This window comes from Haliotis asinina, chromosome 10, assembly GCF_037392515.1.
Source record: "Haliotis asinina isolate JCU_RB_2024 chromosome 10, JCU_Hal_asi_v2, whole genome shotgun sequence".
In the NCBI taxonomy this organism is placed as follows: Eukaryota; Metazoa; Mollusca; class Gastropoda; order Lepetellida; family Haliotidae; genus Haliotis; species Haliotis asinina.
In genome coordinates this window covers 2,908,461-2,933,529 of record NC_090289.1, presented here as the reverse complement: position 1 = coordinate 2,933,529, position 25,069 = coordinate 2,908,461, and the positions used below count along the sequence as shown (strand labels likewise).

The 25,069-nt window shown below is 42.9% G+C and overlaps 1 protein-coding gene across 3 annotated transcripts in view; it reads left to right on the top strand.

Moving 5' to 3' along the window:
- The window catches only part of LOC137298313 (thrombospondin type-1 domain-containing protein 7A-like), a 320,745-nt gene that overhangs the window by 241,073 nt on the left and 54,603 nt on the right, over positions 1 to 25,069 (top strand). For all 3 annotated transcript variants that reach the window (XM_067830517.1, XM_067830516.1, XM_067830515.1), the window contains exons 6-19: positions 14,748 to 15,014; positions 15,439 to 15,545; positions 16,158 to 16,343; positions 16,625 to 16,827; positions 17,130 to 17,322; positions 18,326 to 18,521; positions 19,323 to 19,444; positions 20,990 to 21,199; positions 21,511 to 21,705; positions 21,954 to 22,259; positions 22,510 to 22,688; positions 23,254 to 23,378; positions 23,577 to 23,733; positions 24,372 to 24,647. In XM_067830517.1, the coding sequence (XP_067686618.1) occupies positions 14,748 to 15,014; positions 15,439 to 15,545; positions 16,158 to 16,343; positions 16,625 to 16,827; positions 17,130 to 17,322; positions 18,326 to 18,521; positions 19,323 to 19,444; positions 20,990 to 21,199; positions 21,511 to 21,705; positions 21,954 to 22,259; positions 22,510 to 22,688; positions 23,254 to 23,378; positions 23,577 to 23,733; positions 24,372 to 24,647 (2,722 nt within the window). The remainder of the gene's footprint in view (positions 1 to 14,747; positions 15,015 to 15,438; positions 15,546 to 16,157; positions 16,344 to 16,624; positions 16,828 to 17,129; positions 17,323 to 18,325; positions 18,522 to 19,322; positions 19,445 to 20,989; positions 21,200 to 21,510; positions 21,706 to 21,953; positions 22,260 to 22,509; positions 22,689 to 23,253; positions 23,379 to 23,576; positions 23,734 to 24,371; positions 24,648 to 25,069) is intronic.

Here is a 25,069-nt window from a genome sequence, read left to right as displayed (position 1 = left end):
AGTTACTGCCGACCAATTAGACATTGATTCTCTTAGGTGTAAACACTATGGCTACTGTGCGCGAGCTCAAGAGGGTCGCAAAACAGAGAGGTGTTATCGGGTATTCTAGAATGCGGAAGTCAGCATTGTTGAGATTACTAGGTTTAGAAGCCCCTCCTACGGTAAAACAATTAAAAGCTCAAGCAAAACAGCTTGGACACACGGGTTATTCAAACCTGGGGAGAGCCGGGTTAACCGCATTGTTATCACATACCCCCGTAGCAAAACCTCCCACTGTAAAACAACTGAAAACCGAGGCACACGATTTGGGTTTAGGCGGGTATTCCCGTATGAGGAAACCACAGCTTGTAGAATTATTACGACAGAATAGAGCTATTGACCTACAGTTCGTGCGCACTGAGCGCGCTGTAGGTAACTATTTGAGAGGTTGGCGCATGCACGTTGATAGAAACATAGACATTACAGATATCAAGCCTCTGATAGCTGTTAAGGTCAACCAGGAACTAAATAATCTAGGAAGTATCAAGTTTCAGATCACGGTGAAAATGTCGCTCGATAAGGAGGGCACCACAGGGGTCACTGAGTATTTTCAACCTTACTTCCGAGGTAAACAAGAGGTCGTCACACATACAGAGACCATTGACGCATCAATCGATACCAGTTTTCAGCAGATACGAGAATACCTAGAACGCTACACGCACATGGGGTCCGGGTGGGCTGTGGATAAAATCGATAACGTCTATCTAGACATAGCTAAATACGTGCCGTTCAGAGGCGGGTCATACCTAGCCTTGCCCCCCTACTATCGGAACAAACATGCCATAGTAAACGTTAAGAATAGAGGAAACGATTGCCTGAGGATATCTATCAGGTCAGCCTTATTTCCAGCTGCCACTCATTCAGATAGGCTTTCTAGCTATCCCCAAGATGATGGGCTTAATTGGGATGGTATAGATGAACCCACCCCCATATCCCAGATCACTAAAGTAGAAAAACAGAATAATCTGGCTATAAATGTCTTTGGGCACGAAGGTAATACAATAATAGTACACAGGGTCAGCACGGTGAAGGATTGCCAAGTTATCAATATATTCATGATCCAGCGAGGTGACAAGTTTCACTACACATGGATAAAACATCTCAGCCGGTTGTTGCACGACCAGTCGAAACACAATGGGGAAAAACATTTTTGTGTACGATGTCTACACGGTTTCAGTCGAGCTGATTTATTAGAATCCCACCGGGATGATTGCCAAGGTGTGGGGCAGACGGCCATACGAGTCGACATGCCTAAGGAAGGTGAAAATATCCTAAAATTCAGTAACCACAAGAACCAAATGTCTGTACCTTATATTATATACGCCGACTTCGAAGCCTTAGTTGTGGGTGGGGATTCCCCCACACCCCCTAGTGGGGGTAGCTTCACCCACAAGACACAAGAGCATAAAGCCTGTTCGTTTGGATATATTGTCGTCCGTTGTGACGGGGAAACGAAAGCTCCGGTAGTGTATAGGGGCCCTGACGCGGCTGAAAGGTTTCTAAAGTGCTTGCAGGAGGAAGAAAAAATTATTAGGAATGCATTGTATAGAATCGCTCCCATGCGTATGACCCGAGCCGACAGGCTAGCTCACGCTAGTAGCATTAACTGTCACGTGTGCGACTCACCACTTAACGCTCCATACCGATGCGAATATATACTTATGGGGAAGACCGAGGCCTGTGGTAGGAAATGCAGGAATCAGGGGTTCTGTTGTTTCCATATGGGAAGTCCTAACTACACGTGTTCTGTGTGTGGTATCGGGGTTAAAGGGCACTACTGTTTATGTAAAGCTCACGGAGCGAACGTAGTCAGACATCAACTCATATACGAGAATAAAAAAGGCTACATAAAAGAACGTAGGCGACTGCTCAAGATAGACTCCAATTAGAGATTATACACACCTACGTATAGCTATGTCTGTGGAAAACATATTCAAATATGAACTGGCCTTATGGGGTAGCTTCAGATTTAAGATAATAGTGGACGTGGTATGGATTAAAGAGGGTGTTAAGTATACTCACCCCTTCGAATGGGAGCGGGATATCGCGTCTCAATACCATATAGAACGTTTTTCGAGTATAAGTGAATACAAGGAATACTATACCCAAGGCGAGTACTGGATTGAAACAGCCACACTATATATTTTACCAGGTACGTGGGATGATTTGACAGAATGTCTAGAATTGTACCCGGCCACCAGAAAATATTTTTTAAGAGTTACTGCCGACCAATTAGACATTGATTCTCTTAGGTGTAAACACTATGGCTACTGTGCGCGAGCTCAAGAGGGTCGCAAAACAGAGAGGTGTTATCGGGTATTCTAGAATGCGGAAGTCAGCATTGTTGAGATTACTAGGTTTAGAAGCCCCTCCTACGGTAAAACAATTAAAAGCTCAAGCAAAACAGCTTGGACACACGGGTTATTCAAACCTGGGGAGAGCCGGGTTAACCGCATTGTTATCACATACCCCCGTAGCAAAACCTCCCACTGTAAAACAACTGAAAACCGAGGCACACGATTTGGGTTTAGGCGGGTATTCCCGTATGAGGAAACCACAGCTTGTAGAATTATTACGACAGAATAGAGCTATTGACCTACAGTTCGTGCGCACTGAGCGCGCTGTAGGTAACTATTTGAGAGGTTGGCGCATGCACGTTGATAGAAACATAGACATTACAGATATCAAGCCTCTGATAGCTGTTAAGGTCAACCAGGAACTAAATAATCTAGGAAGTATCAAGTTTCAGATCACGGTGAAAATGTCGCTCGATAAGGAGGGCACCACAGGGGTCACTGAGTATTTTCAACCTTACTTCCGAGGTAAACAAGAGGTCGTCACACATACAGAGACCATTGACGCATCAATCGATACCAGTTTTCAGCAGATACGAGAATACCTAGAACGCTACACGCACATGGGGTCCGGGTGGGCTGTGGATAAAATCGATAACGTCTATCTAGACATAGCTAAATACGTGCCGTTCAGAGGCGGGTCATACCTAGCCTTGCCCCCCTACTATCGGAACAAACATGCCATAGTAAACGTTAAGAATAGAGGAAACGATTGCCTGAGGATATCTATCAGGTCAGCCTTATTTCCAGCTGCCACTCATTCAGATAGGCTTTCTAGCTATCCCCAAGATGATGGGCTTAATTGGGATGGTATAGATGAACCCACCCCCATATCCCAGATCACTAAAGTAGAAAAACAGAATAATCTGGCTATAAATGTCTTTGGGCACGAAGGTAATACAATAATAGTACACAGGGTCAGCACGGTGAAGGATTGCCAAGTTATCAATATATTCATGATCCAGCGAGGTGACAAGTTTCACTACACATGGATAAAACATCTCAGCCGGTTGTTGCACGACCAGTCGAAACACAATGGGGAAAAACATTTTTGTGTACGATGTCTACACGGTTTCAGTCGAGCTGATTTATTAGAATCCCACCGGGATGATTGCCAAGGTGTGGGGCAGACGGCCATACGAGTCGACATGCCTAAGGAAGGTGAAAATATCCTAAAATTCAGTAACCACAAGAACCAAATGTCTGTACCTTATATTATATACGCCGACTTCGAAGCCTTAGTTGTGGGTGGGGATTCCCCCACACCCCCTAGTGGGGGTAGCTTCACCCACAAGACACAAGAGCATAAAGCCTGTTCGTTTGGATATATTGTCGTCCGTTGTGACGGGGAAACGAAAGCTCCGGTAGTGTATAGGGGCCCTGACGCGGCTGAAAGGTTTCTAAAGTGCTTGCAGGAGGAAGAAAAAATTATTAGGAATGCATTGTATAGAATCGCTCCCATGCGTATGACCCGAGCCGACAGGCTAGCTCACGCTAGTAGCATTAACTGTCACGTGTGCGACTCACCACTTAACGCTCCATACCGATGCGAATATATACTTATGGGGAAGACCGAGGCCTGTGGTAGGAAATGCAGGAATCAGGGGTTCTGTTGTTTCCATATGGGAAGTCCTAACTACACGTGTTCTGTGTGTGGTATCGGGGTTAAAGGGCACTACTGTTTATGTAAAGCTCACGGAGCGAACGTAGTCAGACATCAACTCATATACGAGAATAAAAAAGGCTACATAAAAGAACGTAGGCGACTGCTCAAGATAGACTCCAATTAGAGATTATACACACCTACGTATAGCTATGTCTGTGGAAAACATATTCAAATATGAACTGGCCTTATGGGGTAGCTTCAGATTTAAGATAATAGTGGACGTGGTATGGATTAAAGAGGGTGTTAAGTATACTCACCCCTTCGAATGGGAGCGGGATATCGCGTCTCAATACCATATAGAACGTTTTTCGAGTATAAGTGAATACAAGGAATACTATACCCAAGGCGAGTACTGGATTGAAACAGCCACACTATATATTTTACCAGGTACGTGGGATGATTTGACAGAATGTCTAGAATTGTACCCGGCCACCAGAAAATATTTTTTAAGAGTTACTGCCGACCAATTAGACATTGATTCTCTTAGGTGTAAACACTATGGCTACTGTGCGCGAGCTCAAGAGGGTCGCAAAACAGAGAGGTGTTATCGGGTATTCTAGAATGCGGAAGTCAGCATTGTTGAGATTACTAGGTTTAGAAGCCCCTCCTACGGTAAAACAATTAAAAGCTCAAGCAAAACAGCTTGGACACACGGGTTATTCAAACCTGGGGAGAGCCGGGTTAACCGCATTGTTATCACATACCCCCGTAGCAAAACCTCCCACTGTAAAACAACTGAAAACCGAGGCACACGATTTGGGTTTAGGCGGGTATTCCCGTATGAGGAAACCACAGCTTGTAGAATTATTACGACAGAATAGAGCTATTGACCTACAGTTCGTGCGCACTGAGCGCGCTGTAGGTAACTATTTGAGAGGTTGGCGCATGCACGTTGATAGAAACATAGACATTACAGATATCAAGCCTCTGATAGCTGTTAAGGTCAACCAGGAACTAAATAATCTAGGAAGTATCAAGTTTCAGATCACGGTGAAAATGTCGCTCGATAAGGAGGGCACCACAGGGGTCACTGAGTATTTTCAACCTTACTTCCGAGGTAAACAAGAGGTCGTCACACATACAGAGACCATTGACGCATCAATCGATACCAGTTTTCAGCAGATACGAGAATACCTAGAACGCTACACGCACATGGGGTCCGGGTGGGCTGTGGATAAAATCGATAACGTCTATCTAGACATAGCTAAATACGTGCCGTTCAGAGGCGGGTCATACCTAGCCTTGCCCCCCTACTATAGGAACAAACATGCCATAGTAAACGTTAAGAATAGAGGAAACGATTGCCTGAGGATATCTATCAGGTCAGCCTTATTTCCAGCTGCCACTCATTCAGATAGGCTTTCTAGCTATCCCCAAGATGATGGGCTTAATTGGGATGGTATAGATGAACCCACCCCCATATCCCAGATCACTAAAGTAGAAAAACAGAATAATCTGGCTATAAATGTCTTTGGGCACGAAGGTAATACAATAATAGTACACAGGGTCAGCACGGTGAAGGATTGCCAAGTTATCAATATATTCATGATCCAGCGAGGTGACAAGTTTCACTACACATGGATAAAACATCTCAGCCGGTTGTTGCACGACCAGTCGAAACACAATGGGGAAAAACATTTTTGTGTACGATGTCTACACGGTTTCAGTCGAGCTGATTTATTAGAATCCCACCGGGATGATTGCCAAGGTGTGGGGCAGACGGCCATACGAGTCGACATGCCTAAGGAAGGTGAAAATATCCTAAAATTCAGTAACCACAAGAACCAAATGTCTGTACCTTATATTATATACGCCGACTTCGAAGCCTTAGTTGTGGGTGGGGATTCCCCCACACCCCCTAGTGGGGGTAGCTTCACCCACAAGACACAAGAGCATAAAGCCTGTTCGTTTGGATATATTGTCGTCCGTTGTGACGGGGAAACGAAAGCTCCGGTAGTGTATAGGGGCCCTGACGCGGCTGAAAGGTTTCTAAAGTGCTTGCAGGAGGAAGAAAAAATTATTAGGAATGCATTGTATAGAATCGCTCCCATGCGTATGACCCGAGCCGACAGGCTAGCTCACGCTAGTAGCATTAACTGTCACGTGTGCGACTCACCACTTAACGGTGATTCGGTGAGAGATCACTGCCACATAACTGGTAAATATAGAGGCGCCGCTCACAACGCGTGCAACCTCAAGCTTAAAATCAACCCTAAGACAATAAACATCCCCGTTGTCTTTCACAACTTGAGAGGGTACGACTCACACTTGATCATGCAGGCCATCGCGAAAATCGATGGTAATATATCGTGCATCCCCAACAACATGGAGAGATACATCTCCTTCAGCTTAAACGGACTTAGGTTCATTGACTCGTTTCAATTCCTCCTGTCGTCACTCGACAGTCTGGTCAAGGCTAACAATACCTTCCCTATCACCGATCAATACACAGACGCCGAGACTAGACCCCTGCTTATGAGGAAGGGTGTGTACCCATATGAGTACATGGATAGTTGGGTCAAGTTCACCGAGACCAGACTACCCCCTATTGACTGCTTTTATAGCAAGCTGAATGAGGCGTCCGTCTCACGAGATGATTACTCGCACGCGACTAACGTATGGAATAAACTGGGTTGTAAGAACCTGGGTGATTATCACGACCTGTACTTGAGGACAGATGTACTGCTGTTAGCCGACGTGTTTGAAACGTTCAGGCGGACCTGTTTAAAGCAGTATAAACTCGACCCCGCATGGTATTATACCAGCCCAGGTCTGTCGTGGGACGCCTTGCTTAGAAAGACCGGAGTTAATTTAGAATTGCTCACAGATTACGACATGCACCTATTCATTGAGAAAGGCTTGCGAGGTGGGATTTCCATGGCATCCAAACGATACGCTAAAGCAAATAATCAATACGTGAAAGGTTACGATCCTAACAAACCAACCAATCACATTCTCTACCTCGACGCAAATAACCTGTACGGCTGGGCCATGAGCCAGTATCTACCTACAGGGGGATTCGAATGGGTACCCCACGTTGATGTTATGGAGGTTGCACCAGATTCGAACAAAGGGTATATCCTCGAAGTTGACTTAGAGTACCCCAAGGAATTACACACATCGCACAACAGCTATCCCCTTGCACCCGAACGTATGAGGGTTAACCCAGACTGGATGTCTGAGTACCAACATAACTTGTCAGGTGGTCGTGTGACAGACGTTGAAAAACTCGTGCCTAACTTAATGAATAAGACCAAGTACATCGTTCACTATCGCAACCTACAGCTGTACCTGTCGTTGGGTATGAGGCTGGCCAAAATACACAGGGTGCTCATGTTCGACCAGAGCCCATGGATGGAGCCCTACATCAGAATGAACACAGACCTACGAAAAAAAGCCACCAGTGATTTTGAGAAAAATCTCTACAAGCTCATGAACAACTCGGTGTTTGGTAAGACTATGGAGAACCTGAGGAAACGCGTGACCGTGAAGCTGGTTAGATCTAGTGAGGAAGACAAGCTCAGGAAATTGATAGCCAGTCCGGCATTCAACCGTAGCAAGATATTCACAGACGACCTGGCTGCCCTACACATGAAGAAAAGCCACATAAAATTCAACCGACCTGTTTACGTGGGGATGAGCATCCTAGATTTATCCAAACACCTGATGTACGACTTTTACTACAACGAGCTCAAGAAACAATACGGCGACAGGTGCGAAGTGCTGTACACTGACACGGATTCCCTGCTGATGGAGATTCGAACCGAGGACGTGTACGAGGACATGAAAAAACACCTCGATTTATACGACACCAGCGACTACCCTAAGACCCATACCCTACACAGTACGGTAAATAAAAAGGTCCTAGGTAAGATGAAGGACGAGTGTGCTGGCACGCCAATAGCCGAGTACATAGGTTTGAGGCCTAAGATGTACTCCATACTGAAAGCCGACAATAGCGAGATCCGGAAGGCTAAGGGGGTTAAGAAGTATGTGGTGAAACAACACATCAAACACGCCAGATTCAAGGAAGCCCTGTTCAAGACCCGTACCTTTAGACATAAAATGAACACACTTAGAAGTGATGGGCACAAGATATACAGACTGACTATAAACAAGACGTCCCTATCGCCTATGGATACGAAACGTTGGATAGCTATTGATGGGATAAACACATACGCGTATGGACATGAAAAAATTTGAGTCTATTTACTACAGCCCGCGTGGGTACTGGAAAGGAGCTAGCGCAGTAGATAAGCTAGCTAAACTAGCGCGAGTACCCCCGGAGGAAGCCAAAGCGTGGCTTGAAAAACAAGCCCTGTGGCAGATCTATTTACCGGCACCACGCTACGTGCCTAGAAGGAGGTTCGGTATTAACATACCTAATAGCATTCACCAGGCAGACCTACTGTTCCTACCCCACGATAAGAGGTACAAGTATGCCTTAACCGTAGTGGACGTAGCCAGTCGTTACAAGGAAGCCGAACCCTTGACCACGAAAGATTTGGCCCAGGTAGCCAGAGGATTTGAACGTATATACAAACGCAGCCCGCTGACGTGGCCAACAGAGCTGCAAGTTGACCCCGGACGGGAGTTCATGGGTGCCGTGTCACAACTGCTAGCCAAACACGATACAAAGGTCAGGCGTGGCACGGCCGGAGCCCATCGCAGCCAAGCCATAGTTGAGAGATTTAATAGGACTTTGGCTGAGCGCTTGTTCGGCTATCAGTATGCTAGGGAGATGACCACCCCTGGAAAACGATCGACCGAATGGGTCACGAGGTTACCCGAGGTGGTGTCGGCAATCAACCATGAAGTCACCCGTCTCACCGGTAAGAAACCGGCAGACGCTATCAAACTAAAATCAATAGTTGCAGAGTCGGCCGCTCCATTGCGTGGGAAGGAGAAACAGATACCGGATAGGGCCCTAGTGAGGTATCTGTACCAGCCTGGGGAACACGAGGGTGATAGCCGTAAGCGAGCCACCGATCCTATATGGTCAGTCAAAACTTACAACATAGATAAAGTGGATATGAAAGCCGACGAACCTAACTTGTACTACTTGAGGGATGGGCCGGGTAGGGGTTTTGTAAGAGAAGAATTATTGATCGTACCGTACGGCACAGTGTTACCGCCTGCCAAGTCACGGTAAACGTGATGGCGTAGCTTTGTAGTAGGGGCAATAATAGCAAGAGCTAATAGTCCCACCAAAGCCTCATTTAGTAAATGAGGCTTTTTAGAGGGGGTTTTTGAAAAGTGGTCCAGAACTCTCATTACCTATACTACTGAAACTGTGGATGATAGCTTTTGGAAGGTCGTCTCTTGTCTGTCTCTTCCAAGACTAACGCTTACCCTCTGAATAAATATTGGTAACATTTAAATTGAAAAGGAGCCTAAGGGAGACCAGAGCCTGAGGAAATCTAGACTTGCTTCATTTAAGGCTTTAGCATTGCAGGCAGGGCTAGACAGTAGGGAAAATAAAGTGGCCCTGGGACTGTGATTGAACCTAGACTCCTCATCTTATGTTGTGTTCCCTCTTTCCCAGAATGTCTGTGGGTTAGATGATATTCATCTCCTGCTGTGTTCTCTCTTCCTAGAGAGTCTTTTGGTTAGATGAGACACATCTCCTGTTGTGTTCCTTCTTTCCTAGAGAGTCTGTGGGTTAGATGAGACTCATCTCCTGTTGTGTTCCTTCTTTCCCAGAGGGTCCAGGTCAGATGAGATAGATCTGATCCCTCTTTCCCAGATAGTTCATTAGATTTTATATGACACTACACAGATGCAGGTGTCACGTTGGTGGCCTGTGTTCTGTGGTACTGGTCAAGGCTTCCTTACTGCCTTTTGTCCATTTACAATGCATTTAGGAAAGATGCATTTATAATTAGAATGCTCTACCTGCCAACTAACAACTCTATATTTCCAGTGTTCCAAAGAGAAACATTATGGCGTATCGTTGTTAGAGTTTATGGTTGACTTAAGTCTGTCTCACAGTCACTGAACCACATTATTTTCCCAGCTATGTAGCCCTCCCTACAATGCTAAAGCCCTAAATGAAGCAAGTTTAAATTTGCCCAGGTTCAGGATATCTCAGCTGAAGACGCTCCTTTTCAATTGAAATGAGTTTACTATGACGCTATATATATATCCAAGGACTAAGCATTAGCATAGGTTTGGCTTACAAATTACATGTTATGTTGAATAGCAGTCTAACATACAGGTTGGAGGTAGGAGGTTTAGATGATGATAGCCAAGAACTGTGTGGTAAAGGCATCTGTCAGTGCTGTAGGTTGCCATCCATCCATGCCTAGTTACATCTACAAGTAGATACACTCAACCATCAGCATAATAACTTCTCGGTTGCGTGTGAACTTGTGGGTTTACAGCCTTGTATATAACTACCATGTGTAAAAAGTGAATCTTTTATCTGCTATCCTCTCTCTATATATATTTCTGAATTTCAAACATGAATTTTATAATATGATCATAACCTTGGCAAAACTTCAAAGTTGTAAATCAAAGGCAGTGACGGGAATTTGAAGATGCTGTATGATAGTAACTGCAGCCGCATGTGTGTTTCAGTCTAGTGATTGTGTGTGTAACATCTCATTGTTTCTCATGATGGAGTACAACTGAAGTATATCAGTTGTAGACAGTCTCCATGATGCAGTCATTATTTATTGATCAAGATAGCATGTTCCAGTGGGAACTAAGGGATTGACAGTGCAAGACGTTTCCACTCCTCCAGTGAGACGTGGTCCTTGGAGCCACATTAACAGTCTCCAATGTCAGTTTGTCTCTACATTGATTCTTACAACCCTTCACAGCAAACATGCCAAGAAGGTTGAGAATCTATGGTTGGGTTGGGAATCTACTTGTTTATTTATTGATATAAAAAGCCATATCAGCAAAAACCTTTGTAGCATGTCTTGCTTAAATCTATCTGCCAGAAAGCCCTGGTAACAGGCCTTCTTTAGATCTAGCAGGATCTTGCTTAGATCTTTCTGCCAGAAACCCATGACTACAAGTCTGTCAGAAACTCATGGCAACATGTCTTGCTTTGATCTGTCTGTCAGAAACCCTGAGTAGCAGATCTTGCAGATCTTTCTGCCAAAAACCCCAGGTAACAAGTCTTGCGCAGATCTATCTTCCAGAAACCTGTGGTTACATTTCTTGTTTAGAAACCCCAAGTAGCAGGTTTTGCTCAGATCTATCTTCCAGAATCCCCTGGTTAACAGGTCTTCCTTAGATCTATCTTCCAGAAACCCTTGGTTACATGTCTTGCTTAGATCTATCTGACAGGGCCACTTCGTTACAGGTTTTGCCCTGAAATGTCTGACAGAGAAAGCAAACAGAGATCTTGTCTTGTTAAGTTTATATACCAAAATGAGACGTTAGAAAGGTCAGCTATGAAACTGTATGAAATTTCATCATAAGGTATTATTATTTTCTTGATACACAAAAGGGCTCAAGACACCTTTAGAAATTAACAATTAACAGCAATGTACTGTCTTGGTTTCTGTGCTTTCAGTGGAACATGGCAACAATGGAATGTAGCTCTTTTTCTGGCAGTGACTTCCATGATGATTGTCAGTCATTTCATAATTATCTCCACATTTTAGTATGCTTCAAAACCAGCTTTCTGAGAAAAAAATTGATAATTTTGGAGACGGGAAGCATTTTGGATTTCCATTGCTTGCTTACTGTGGATGATGATTTGCTGCTATCTGGTTGTGGTACTCTGTATCACCTTTTACAAGTGCTTCTAACAGTTCAGGCATGCCTGATTGGAAGTCAGGGTGGCAAACATTGACTGAACAACTAATAGTAGCTATGCACACGCTAAGAAGTTGTATATTATATATTTTGAAACTAAAAAGATTTAATATTTATTCTTGCATTTTTGTGTATCTCTTGTTATAAAGGTTGATAATCATGAAAGATGAGTAATTTCTTTATCATTACTTTTACCGATATATTACACATCTCTATGTGATAAACATCCTGTGATAATACATCTTTATGTATAACGTTTCCCCAAAATGCATCTCCATATCCATCATCATGAAACATTACATCTAAAAAATATCATTCTCTTGTGAGCCAAAGTTTTAAAAAAGTTTCCTGCCTAGGAAATACCAGGGTAACTTGATTTGTTTTAGGTATCAACATTTTTATTTTTTGCATGATTGTTATTCCTTTTTAGCTGAGTGTGATTTCTGGCATATTATCTACATGTAGATCTAACTTGGAGTTACAATGCCTTGAGTCTACACCACTTTCTGATCTAGTTTCTTCACTTGGACAATGGTGGAACAGTTCTAATAATCAGATTGTCTTGTGCCAGTTTGTACATGGATAGAATATGGCCTTGTGAGGCATAACACATGGAAACATCCTTCTTTAAAGGATGTGGGGGAAAGGAAGAGGTTTCCTGTAGTGGCCATTCATATAATGTAATTGGTATCCAGCTGGCTCTGATCAGATTAATGTGTACAACAATCAAACAAGCTGTACACTTTTCTGTTTAATCCTGACAGGATAATTATGTCTATTTTTGAATCTGTTTTTGTGAGACTGATATTAACGGGCACTGCTGCAAGAACGAAGGAAGGCAGATTAGAGACACTGAAATATATCAACTTTCTCTTTATCGGAGCTATTGGCATTCAGATCTGTATGAAATATTGTCTTCACAATCCTTAAGACATTCAACATACTGTGCACTGATATATGCATCTGTCATTTGTGTTTATTCTTGGAAAATTATGTGTGAGTATTTCCTAATGAAATCAACCACTTGTATAGACTTCTGGTGGAGGTTACAAGGAGATATCTTCTGGCTTGCAAAGTATGAAGGGTTCTTTCTTCATGAAATGTTTAAGTGGCTTCTTCAGTCTGTGAGAAGCAACGCCTGTACATCCATTGATAACACTAAAATCATACCACTTGGCCATTTATAACATGTCTCAAACTGTTGAGCTCATAACCTGCAACTTTTGGGTGAGCAATTGAACATGTGGTACAGTTAACAAATGGATTGTATATTATAAAGGATGATACAACTATTAACATTTAGGTCAGTGAATGATAAAGGACAGAGTATGCCCTTCTTGAAACTACAGCTTGTAACTACTTCATATGAGAACCTGCATACCTGACAACTACTGTAAAATTTCCTCTGTGTATTATTAATTTCTATCTGCTACTTATTGTCAATAATATAGGATGAAAAACTATTGATTTAAAGAAAGCAAGTTTCAAATTTGATCACATAAACTCCTTCAGGCAAAGATGACATGATTTATTGATCCTTGTATTGATTGGCTATGTAGAGTGGTGATATGTGACAGTCACAATATCAGTTTATTGCCCCCCAGCAGTGATTGGATATTCATTGTGCTGAACAAAGTTCATAGTAAAACAAGATTATAAGGCTATATTTTTTGTTTATTATGATCCAATTTCAACTAAACTTTCAAGCAAACTAATTGATTGAATCTTTAAATCAAACCTTTATTATATTTTTATATGATAATATCGACCAAACACTGAAGGCAATATCTCCTGGTCAGGTTAAGATAAATTGTCAAAGACTTGAAATTGTTGTGTTCAAGTGTTCAGGCCTACCATACAAACAGTGGTAGTTCACAGTATGGTAGGCTTGGTGTTGAGGATTTGCCATTGAGCCATCTTCTCGTCACAGGAATTGTGAAAAGGGATTCCAGAATATGAATGGTAAAGGATAATCAGTGTTGTTTGTCAGTTAGGTGAAAATGAAAATTACATGCATTTTTCACAGTCAGTGTAATCTGTCTCACTGTCCCTGAACTGCAGTTTTCCTGCCTAACCCAACCTGCAATTCTAAAGCCTCACCTGAAGCAAGTCTAGATTTCCACAGGCACAAATCTCACAAGGGCTCCTTTCCTTTTCAGTTTAAATGAGGTTATTTGTAACTATCAAAACTATATATATCAAGAGACCCATGTTCTTTTAGCAATCAGTGTTGACACCCAATGTAAGCATGTCCTGTTTCTCCGGGAACACCCACCACTAACACAGTTGGTATGTGACTGGTATCCGAAATGAACAATAAACACTTTAATTCAAACCATGGACCTTCTGGTCCAATGAGGCACCTTGACCACATGGCTAAAGAGCTTAATCCTCTCAGCAAGCTTACATACAATGTTTGAAATGACTCCCTATCCTGGTACATAAGCAATTGTGGACTGTGTATAGTCAAGAGAGGTAAGGGAACCTGAATGTTGGTTGGATGGTTAGTAGGTGAGTCCTATAGCCTGATCGTCATGAGACTCATTGTCCTCCTTGTGGTTTTAGTGAACCTGAAGATGCTGATGCACTTGTTTTTTATCATTGCTGAAAAAATGATGTTTGTCTAATAGCTAGAACAATGTTTTAGGGTATGTTTAATGAATTGTTAAGATTCAGGTGTTCACTGCCCTGAGCTCCTTAACTGAACGATGTCTTTCCTGAATGGTGGTGTCATTAGCAACATTGCTCTGTTATAAGCTTAGTACTTAGCTGTTATTTAGAAAATACTTACTTGTCAATAGCTTAATGTAATTCAGTCATGACCGGAAAGTCAGATTTTGCACAGACAAAGTCACCCTTCTTTTATCAACAGTCTCTCAAATCCCTCCATTATCAACACTGATCTACTGTTTCAGATTTTGCACAGACAAGGTCACCGAGCCCCTTCTTCATCAACATCAATCCTGCATCATTCCACAAGATTGCGTGGTTTCAGGCTGGTCACAGATACAGCCTTTCAACAACAGCTGCTATGGAGAACATGGCATCAACTCTGGGTACATGATCCGCACACTCTCAGTGTTACAACTTCCGCTAGGGAATGGTCGTGCATGTCCAGAGAAGCTTCATGACGTCATCAAGCTTGACGGAGATGATGTCAGCAATCTCAAACCATGTAGAAGGTATGAACAGGACAAAATGGTATATCGTTGCCAACAGAGTCACTAATGTAGATTTAAAGACAATCCCACTGTAAAAAATTTCCAGACCAATGCTCATTATTTACCCTATCAGATATATTCTCACTGTAGCATGTCACCAGCACAAGTATAGTCACTACATTTGCATTGGTACATAGATTTCTATTCATTGTATTGTTTCATATTACGATGCTGCATCCTATGGGATAATGAAATAATTTCCTTACTTTCATTCTGTCCTTGAAATGACTGGATTCAGGAAAACACAAATAAATAAATAAATTTTGTTGGTGTAAGAAATATTGCAAAACTGTAATACCTTTAAGTATGATATAGTATAATGAAACTGACAATGCACCTTAAGTTTAAAGCACAATAATTATATCCTGGATTTCTCCTATTTTAGAGCCAAGTGGATTGTGTCTGGATGGAACACCTGTGAGCCTGTCCCTGGCTACTCTCACTGTGGTATCGGGATACAGAGCCGGAAGGCCATCTGTGTGGAGGTGGATGGTCAGTATCAGTACTTCATTCCTCCACATGGGCAGGTGACCCAATTGTCTAAGGAAACAGAAGTTGATGTGATTAGGGGTTGAAATCAAAGATCATCCCCGATTATATCTTTAGATTTATCAGCTCTATACCTGAGAATGTGTATTTGACCCAAGACTGCATAACTTAATGTTGACATCAAGTTGACATGTCATGTTGTAACTGAAACACTCTAGAAAGCAATGGTTGAACTAAATCCCTCATTCACCCTTTCTTCTATGAGCATTATAATGGAATCCTGATATGTTGTACCAACACCATTTCATGTTTAGTTGTATGTAAGAATAAAATTCTAAGTGAAACATATATACTTGTGGTCTCTGTCCATCTTTCTTTCATTTCTTCCATCTGTCCCTCTTTCCCGTTGTCTGTCCATAGATTCACTTGGAAACAAGTCATTTTCCAAACAAATTGTGTTGTACAGAGTTATGTCCCTTGGCACCAGTCTCCAGTTTTGTTGGAAGCTGCTGTGGATAAAGAGTAGTAACTATCCAATTCTGGGTATACAATGATGGCATAATGCTGACATTTGTATTATAGGAGATCATATTTCCTGCTGTTGTTATGTTTCAGAGGAGGGTCTGGAGCGTCCTGTGTCGGATGTGCGATGTGACATAGCTAAGCGCCCAATCATCTCACAGCGATGTCATGTGGACTGCAACTGGCACTGCTCTGTTTCCCAGTGGACGGCCTGGACCCAGTGTGAAGATCGGTCCTGTGATGACAACGGCAAGAAAAGAACACTCCCTGACATTACAGGTAAAGCCAGATAGGTTCTTGCTGGTCTAGAAACTCAATTATCCTTGGCATTGATAGATGTATACTGTGCATGAATCAAACTGAGTTCAGACAAGTGTCTGCCAATTCAAGATTGTGCAAATGGATCCTGCCTTGGAACCTAAAGTGTTACTGATATGTCAGCACCATGGAGGTATTGGTAATACAGTGTCAGTATTACGTGAACCTATCTTTAGGGATTGTATTACTACAGCTAGGAGTTAAACGTTACATATCCATGCACATTACTATATCCATTTCAGGAAAACGTTACAGGACTCGAGAAATCCTGACCCTGCCTGGACCTGGGGGTAACCCCTGTCCCCATCTGAGTGAGACTCAGTCCTGTGTCCCCAAAGCCTGCTTTCACTGGAATGTGACCCTGGGGGCCTGTGAGCCATCCCAGAGGGGTGGATGTGGGGTGGGTCACCGCACCAGGCACAGTGTCTGCATTGACAGGAGAGGTGTGAGTATATAGAGTACTTGATGAGAAGAAATGGGAACACTGAATGGGCCGAGCTCTGAGAATGCGATGGACAGAGATGGAAGCACTGGATGGGCTGACATGGAAGCATTGGACATAATTTTGAATGTGTTTATAGATCACAGTCTAAAACCTGTTCAGAGAGCTACAGGATGACCCCAGTCAGTAGATGCTAAGATATGGGTGCATATCACAGATTGGTGTTATAGAGGTGTTTTCTTTTAAAAGGGGCTTCAGTTATGAGGGAAAGCTAGCATTATACAAGTTTGTGTTTGTTGCTCCAGGAAAGAGTGTCAGAGAGCTTGTGCTGGGAGCGTGAACATCGGACAGAGGACTGGGAGGACTGCTATGTGCCATGTTGGAATGACTGTGTGTTGTCTGAATGGGGACACTGGACCACCTGTCCTGAACCCTGCACTGGCAGTGTCCCCACCACCAGGAGGAGGGAGAGAAGCATTCTGGCCTTCAGTGGCAAAGGTAGGAGAGTTGGGAGAAAAGCACTCTGGCCTTCAGTGGCAAAGGTAGGAGAGCTGGGAGAGAAGCAGTCTAGTCCTCAAGGGCAAAGTTAGGAGAATCAGGAAGAGAAGCATTCTGGCCTTAGCTGTCAAAGGTAGGAGAGTAGGGAGAGAAGCATTCTGGCCTTCAGTGGCAAAGGTAGGAGAGTTGAGAAGAGAGGCATTCTTGCCTTCAGTGGCAAAGGTTTGAGAATTGGCAAGAGAGGCGTTCTAGTCTTCAGTGGCAAAGGTAGGAGAATCGGGAATAGAGGCATTCTGCCCTTCAGTGGCAACAGTAGGAGAGAGGAGAGAGAAGCATTCTACTAGTCTTCAGTGGCAAAGGTAGAAGAGTTGGAAGAGAAGCATTCTACTAGTCTTCAGTGGCAAAGGTAGGAGAGTTGGAAGAGAAGCATTCTAGCCTGCAGTGGCAAACATAGGAGAATAGGGAAGAGAAGCATTCTGAGAGGCATTCTTGCCTTAGCTGGCAAAGGTAGGAGAGTTGGGAAGAGAGGCATTCTTGCCTTAGCTGGCAAAGGTAGGAGAGTTGGGAAGAGAGGCATTCTTGCCTTAGCTGGCAAAGGTAGGAGAGTTGGGAAGAGAGGCATTCTTGTCTTAGCTGGCAAAGGTAGGAGAGTTGGGGAGAGATACATTAAACTAACTATACTAAAACTACCTTAAAATCTTTACAATTATAATTTTCTGTACGAATTATTTTCCATCATTGTAGCTCACCTGGCTGAAAATCAGTTAAATGAAATTGGTGGTAGACATTGTTAATATTCCTTAATTATTATTATTAAGTGATATTGGTATTACTGAATGTGTTTGAGTTGATTTTTTCTATGAAAGTTTTATCCTTTGTGTGTTTTTATCAAAACAGTTCATTTTGATCCAGTCTTTTAGTTCAAATATGGTGCATTGTTTTTCCTTAGTTCAGGTGATTGTTTTATTTTAGTTCAGGTGATGACAGTGAGTGTGTGTTACAGATGGTCAACCCTGTGCCCCACTGTTGAAGGAGGAGGAGCCGTGCCCCGCCCTGGTGGAGTGTGCCAAGTACCGCTGGAAGCATGGAGAATGGGGCAAGTGTCTACTGGACAAGTCCACCCAGATCTGTGGGAGGGGCATCCAGCAGCGGGATGTGCGATGCTACAACCACCTGGGTCAAACTGTGCTGGAACGCAGGTAATGGGTTGCCTCCAGGGTTCTGTTTATAGGGTAACTCAAGGCAATCACTTGATAGTCAGTAATGTGGCAGATGTGTTGACTGTTTGCGCCAGGATCCTCCTTTTCAGGGGGTAACCATCCCATATTGACCACCTGCTCAGAAGTTCAATCCTGATTTGAAGTTACCTGTAATTGGATCCTGTGCAATAATGTATGCTTGGCCACAGGCTGTAACCCAAATGAAGTAATAAATGCTTGGTCCCAGAGAAGTAGAACGTGTCTGGTCTCAGAGAAGTAGAACATGTCTGGTCTCAGAGAAGTAACCCATGCTTGGTCCCAGAGAAGTAGAACGTGTCTGGTCTCAGAGAAGTAGAACATGTCTGGTCTCAGAGAAGTAGCATGTGTCTGGTCTCAGAGAAGTAGAACGTGTCTGGTCTCAGAGAAGTAACCCGTGCTTGGTCCCAGAGAAGTAGCACGTGTCTGGTCTCAGAGAAGTAACCCATGCTTGGTCCCATTCAGGCATCTCATGCTTTGTCTAAGCGAAGTAATCCATTTTTGGTCCCAGGGAAGTAAGTTATGCTTGGTCCGAGGGAAGTAACCCATTCTTGGTCCCAGGGAAGTATCCCATGCTTGGTCCCAGGGAAGCTATCTATGCTTGTCCCAGTGAAGTAAACTATGCTTGGTCCCAGTGAAGTAAGTTATGCTTGGTCCCAGTCAAGTAACCCATGCTTGGTCCCAATCAATAGTGTTATGTTTTTGCAGTATGTAGGTTGTTATTTCAGGTTGTGTTTAAGTGATTTACATGTTGTTTGATTATAGATGTGAGGATCGTGTGAAGCCCAAGCAGTCCCAGACCTGTACAGTGGAGTGTCCTAAAGACTGTCTGGTCACAGAGTGGGCAGAGTGGTCCAGCTGTGGAGTGGAGTGCCTCAACATCAGAGGTAGGTGCTGCAATGTTGGTAGCCATATTACATGTAACAGGTGTATGTGATGCTGCAATGTTGGTAGCCATATTACATGTAACAGGTGTATGTGATGCTGCAATGTTGGTAGTCATGTTACATGAAACAGGTGTTGGTGGTGCTGTGTTGGTAGTCATGTTACATGTAACAGGTTTGGGTGGTTCTCTGTTGGTAGTCATGTTACATGTAACAGGTGTTGGTGGTGCTGTGTTGGTAGTCATGTTACATGTAACAGGTGTTGGTGGTGCTGTGTTGGTAGTCATGTTACATGTAACAGGTTTTGGTGGTTCTCTGTTGGTAGTCATGTTACATGTAACAGGTTTTGGTGGTTCTCTGTTGGTAGTCATGTTACATGTAACAGGTTTTGGTGGTTCTCTGTTGGTGGTCATGTTACATGTAACAGGTTTTGGTGGTTCTCTGTTGGTAGTCATGTTACATGTAACAGGTGTTGGTGGTGCTGTGTTGGTAGTTATGTTACATGTAACAGGTTTTGGTGGTTCTCTGTTGGTAGTCATGTTACATGTAACAGGTTTTGGTGGTTCTCTGTTGGTAGTCATGTTACATGTAACAGGTTTGGGTGGTTCTCTGTTGGTAGTCATGTTACATGTAACAGGTGTTGGTGGTGCTGTGTTGGTAGTTATGTTACATGTAACAGGTTTTGGTGGTTCTCTGTTGGTAGTCATGTTACATGTAACAGGTTTTGGTGGTTCTCTGTTGGTAGTCATGTTACATGTAACAGGTTTTGGTGGTTCTCTGTTGGTAGTCATGTTACATGTAACAGGTTTGGGTGGTTCTCTGTTGGTAGTCATGTTACATGTAACAGGTGTTGGTGGTGCTGTGTTGGTAGTCATGTTACATGAAACAGGTGTGGATGATGCTATGTTGATGGCTGTGTTACATGTAACACCATCATGTCATGTTCAGTGTAATGTGGACTGGGATATCTAAATATGAAATGAAAGTAAAACTGTGGGTTGACAACTTGTTACATCACCAGGTATTGATCCTTTTTGGGGCCAGAGGTGTGGTAGGGTAGCCTAGTGGTTAAAGCAATCGCTCATCATTCCGAAGATCCGGGTTCAGTTCCCCACATGGGTAAAATGTGTGAAGCCCATTCCTAGTGTCCCCCATCATGAATTTGAATTTGCTGGAATATCGTTAAAAGAGGATACCAAACTCGCTCACTCACTCATTTTCAGGAGCAGGGTAGTTGAAGGAAGTTCTCTAAAATCACTGAAATGCATAATTTCAAGGGCTGTGTTATGCTTGAAATTTGTTGCTTAACTGAAAATACCTTTGGAAAAGAATTCCATTAAGATGTGTACTTCAAGTCTAGTAAAATCCTAATCTACATGGTACATTTGTCAGTGATAATGTAATTTGAAAGCTGAAAGTAATACTACTAAACTCCTAAAAGAAGCACTCTTAAAATCATAAGTCATTTGCTATGCTTCTCCACCTCTGGACAAAACAAACTGTTATTATTCATTTCAAAGTAACAGTATATGATTTTTATGTTTCTAGCTCGCCAAATCCTTCCCACACAGCAGCGTCAGCGCTATATCTTACAGTTTCCAGAAGGCAGCGGTACGCCGTGCCCCAACAGTCTGTTTGAGGAGCGACAGTGTGTTCACCTTCCAATCTGTGAGCAATATGAGTGGCACAAGTCTAACTGGAGTAGCTGCATCCTCCCACCTGTTGTCCCTTACTGTGGCAACGGACTTCGGGCTCGGAGTGAGTTGGGCTCAGCTTTGCTATTGTTAAGTTTGTATATGCAGATATGTCTGAAGAATTTTTCGATCATCTAGATGACTACCAGAGTGACAAAGTGACAAAGTATCATCAAACTGTCCCAGCAAGAGTTGACCCCAAATCTGATCAAATTACTGCAAATTTGGACTCCAGATATTTGTGTCATCCTCACCTACTGAATCCCAATCACTGATTTCATTGTTTACAGGCCACTGCAGTATGGCAACAGTGAAGAGTAACTGCCAGTCTTACTATTTCTGTCATGAGGCTATAATTTTTTATATATTTCCTAGATATCTCATGTCACCATGGCAATGGAACCAGGCACCCAATCAACACATGCCTGCTGGAAATTGGTGCCATGCCAGTGACTGTGGAGAAGTGCTACGTGGCATGTGCCAAGGAGTGCCACATCTCTGACTGGTCACCATGGGAGAGATGTGTAGGGGGATGCAATGGGTTCAGATTCCGGACGCGCAAACTTCTAGGTAACATAACTGTTAAAACATCCTACTCAATATGTCTGAAATATTTTTATAATGCATGACAACAGCTGTAAAGACTTTTGTTAAAGATCTGCTGCTATGACTTCCAGCGAATATTTGTAAGGTTTGGACCAGTTTTGTCAATGTAAATGTTTGAAAACCAACGTCTCCAGTGTATAATTACAATATTACATATCTGCATATCAGTGCAATCCACATGCATATGACTTGCTTGTATGGGTATTTTCCAGGCGAAAGTCGTTTCAATCCTCTTTGTCGACACAAGTACCAGCTGGACGAGCAGGAGAAGTGCAAATGCAGTCAGCTGCTTCCTATGGTGATCGGTGGATGGTCAGACTGTATTCTGGATGAAAAGAAAGACGTCAAACAGAGGTTTGCACAGATGTCTCTCAAGTCTATCCGTCACCGTGATGCCAACGAGTCCATGAGGAGTGACCCCACACAGGCGTACTGTGGAAGCGGGAGAAGGTTCAAGGCCTATGCATGTCAGAATGACAGGAGGGATATGGAAAGTGCAGACAAATGTTTCAACTCAGGTAGAAAGGGGCAATACAAATTATTTGAGACATTGTCAAAAAGAACACTTTTTAGTCCAAATATTGATTATCTTAAAAAAAAAACACATTGTAAAGCATTCTATTCAGAATATCTGTATGAAAACAAGGCACTTTACTCTGTATCCATGAATGTTTCAGTAATTTTGCAGGTTTGTCCTAATGGAACAGTTATATTTTTAAAGGTACATGTATGAATTAAGACACTCAGATGATATCTTGTTTCTCACAGAGTACAAGGAGGAGGTGTGTATTGTGCCCTGTCCAGTGGACTGTGAAATGACCGAGTGGAGTGAGTGGTCACAGTGCAGTGTCAAGTGTGGGTCTGGGATGCAGCTACGATTCCGCAGCATCGCAACACAGCCAGCTGATGGGGGCAGGAAGTGCCCTTCACTAGATGGAACCCGGAAGGTAAACAGTAGTCAAGTCACAATGGACCTTGATGTCTGACAGATGACATGCATACCTTTGAAGACTTTTGCTTGTACACTCTAGATTAAATAGCATCAATAAAGGTTTACTGGAGTCTGCCAAGTTATTCAAAAGTAACTTATTGTGAAATCCATTTAGTGATTGTATTATTAGAGATATTTCCTATCACATACAATCCATGTTTTTCACTTCTATTTTTGCCACTGTTTGTTGTGTTACACTCAGCAATACTCCAGCCATGTGGCATTTTTATTTTGTTGCAAAGTTGTATTCTTTAAAGGAAAATATTTTTAACATTTCTTGATAAGGTTTGAATCACTCTACAAAGATTCTACTGTGTATAAACAGGTGCTCAATTCTCTGGACCATAGGAGTAACCAAGGTTACCTGTATTTATTTTTTTGTGTGCACTAATTTAAATTTGGAACTAAATCAGTTAGATTACTAGTGGTGTCACTGGTGATTTTGTTTCAACCTCAAAAAGTTATTATTCTTTCAACCTGTTTCAATTCAATATTTTCCTTATTTATAATGTTTGATTCAGGAGACCCAGAGCCGAGTGTGTCGGTCCCCCTGTGAGTACCATGTCTGGGAGGCATCTAAGTGGGGGTCGTGTCGCCCCATGACAGGGACCGGATGTGGACATGGAACACAGTCAAGATCTGTCAGGTCAGCTGCAGATGTATTTGTCATTCTTAAATGTTTGGACAATTTTGCATTGGTATTTGTGGTGATGTATGTGTTGGAGATGCTCCTGTTGTTGGTGCCAACATTCTTCTTATATGACCACATGACCCTGATCTTGATTTTGTGGTGACAAACAAATAAACATACCATGTTCATGGCAAAATGTATCTGTTCTCTCAGATGTAAGACAGTCGGGGAGACACAACTGGCTGGAACATTCCCTGATGACAGCCTGTGTGATCAGCATAACCGTCCAGAAGAGAACCAAGTTTGTCTCCTACCCTGCCCTGGGGACTGTGTGTTCAGTGACTGGACGCCATGGACAGCCTGCACGCAGGTCAGTGTGCCACTGTACCAAGATTACAATTCTTCAATTACTCATTAGGACATAATTATGTTTCTATCACCATGTAGTTAGTATATTTGAGTTGATAAGGGCACTGTCAGGAGCCTAGATAGCATCAAGGTAACATCCCATCAGACTATAGGCCTAGAGTAATCCCACCTATTGCCATGTTGTTAGGACTGGGTTTGGCTTATGCCAGACTTTTGTGGCAATAAACAGACCCTTGGGGGCAACAAGTGAGAAGGTCACAGAGATGAGCCTAAAAGCTCAAAGTGCTAACCTGATCAGAGCCCCTCAGGTGCTTGCTCAGGTGCGTGTTCAGATGCAGATCTTGAAGGGACTGGCAAATATTCCAACCAGCATCAGAGGGACAATTTAATGGGTTTGGACATCATCAAGTATCAGTCATTCCATCCATCATAGACCCTCAGTATCCTGTGCCTGTCATGGGGGTGTGTGTCAGGGACCATTTGGTCTTGGGACTATCTGGAATCATTTTAACTATATGCTTATGTGAAGACACTATAAGTATCATTATGAATCAGAATATATTATTATCATTGAGAATTGCTAGGAATACATGGTATGATAACATTGATTGTAGTATAATATATAGCCATCTGTTACAGCCATGTAATGGCAGACAAATCCAGAGAAGGTCCCGTAAACTTCTGCGGAAACCAGCATCCTACTTTATCAAGTCCCACAACAATTGCACACACATGGGGGAACAGCGGCCCTGTATAAGGGGAGACAACTGCATCGAGTACTCCTGGCAGCTGTCTGAGTGGACATCGTGTTTGGTAAACAGCGGACATGATCAGTGTGGTGTGGGACACAAAGAGAGGTATGCATGGTGTCGAGATGAGAGCGGCAAGACAGTCAACAACATCCACTGTACTAAAGTGAGTGCAGCTATTTCGTTCAGTTACCTTAGTCTGTGTCCGTGAACAATATTATTTTCCCTTTTGACAAGTACTTACCGCTTATAGTAACTCAGTAAATAAAGCAAGGATTTAGTTTGTTTACATATGGATCATGTGGTACTTGTACTACCTCACTGATGGATCCTGTGGTACTTATCCTACCTTATTGATGGATCCTTTGGTACTTGTACGTCACTGATGGATCCTGTGGTACTTGTCCTACCTCACTGATGGATCCCGTGGTACTTGTACAACCTTACTGATGGATCCTGTGGTTGTGTCTGTGTTAGTGTTAGTGGACAGACACACTACATGTTGTCTATACATTCAGCCATGTCACTTTCTGACATGTGCTGTAGAATATGTTGTGTGTTACAAAGATCCACTGGAACGTACATCAG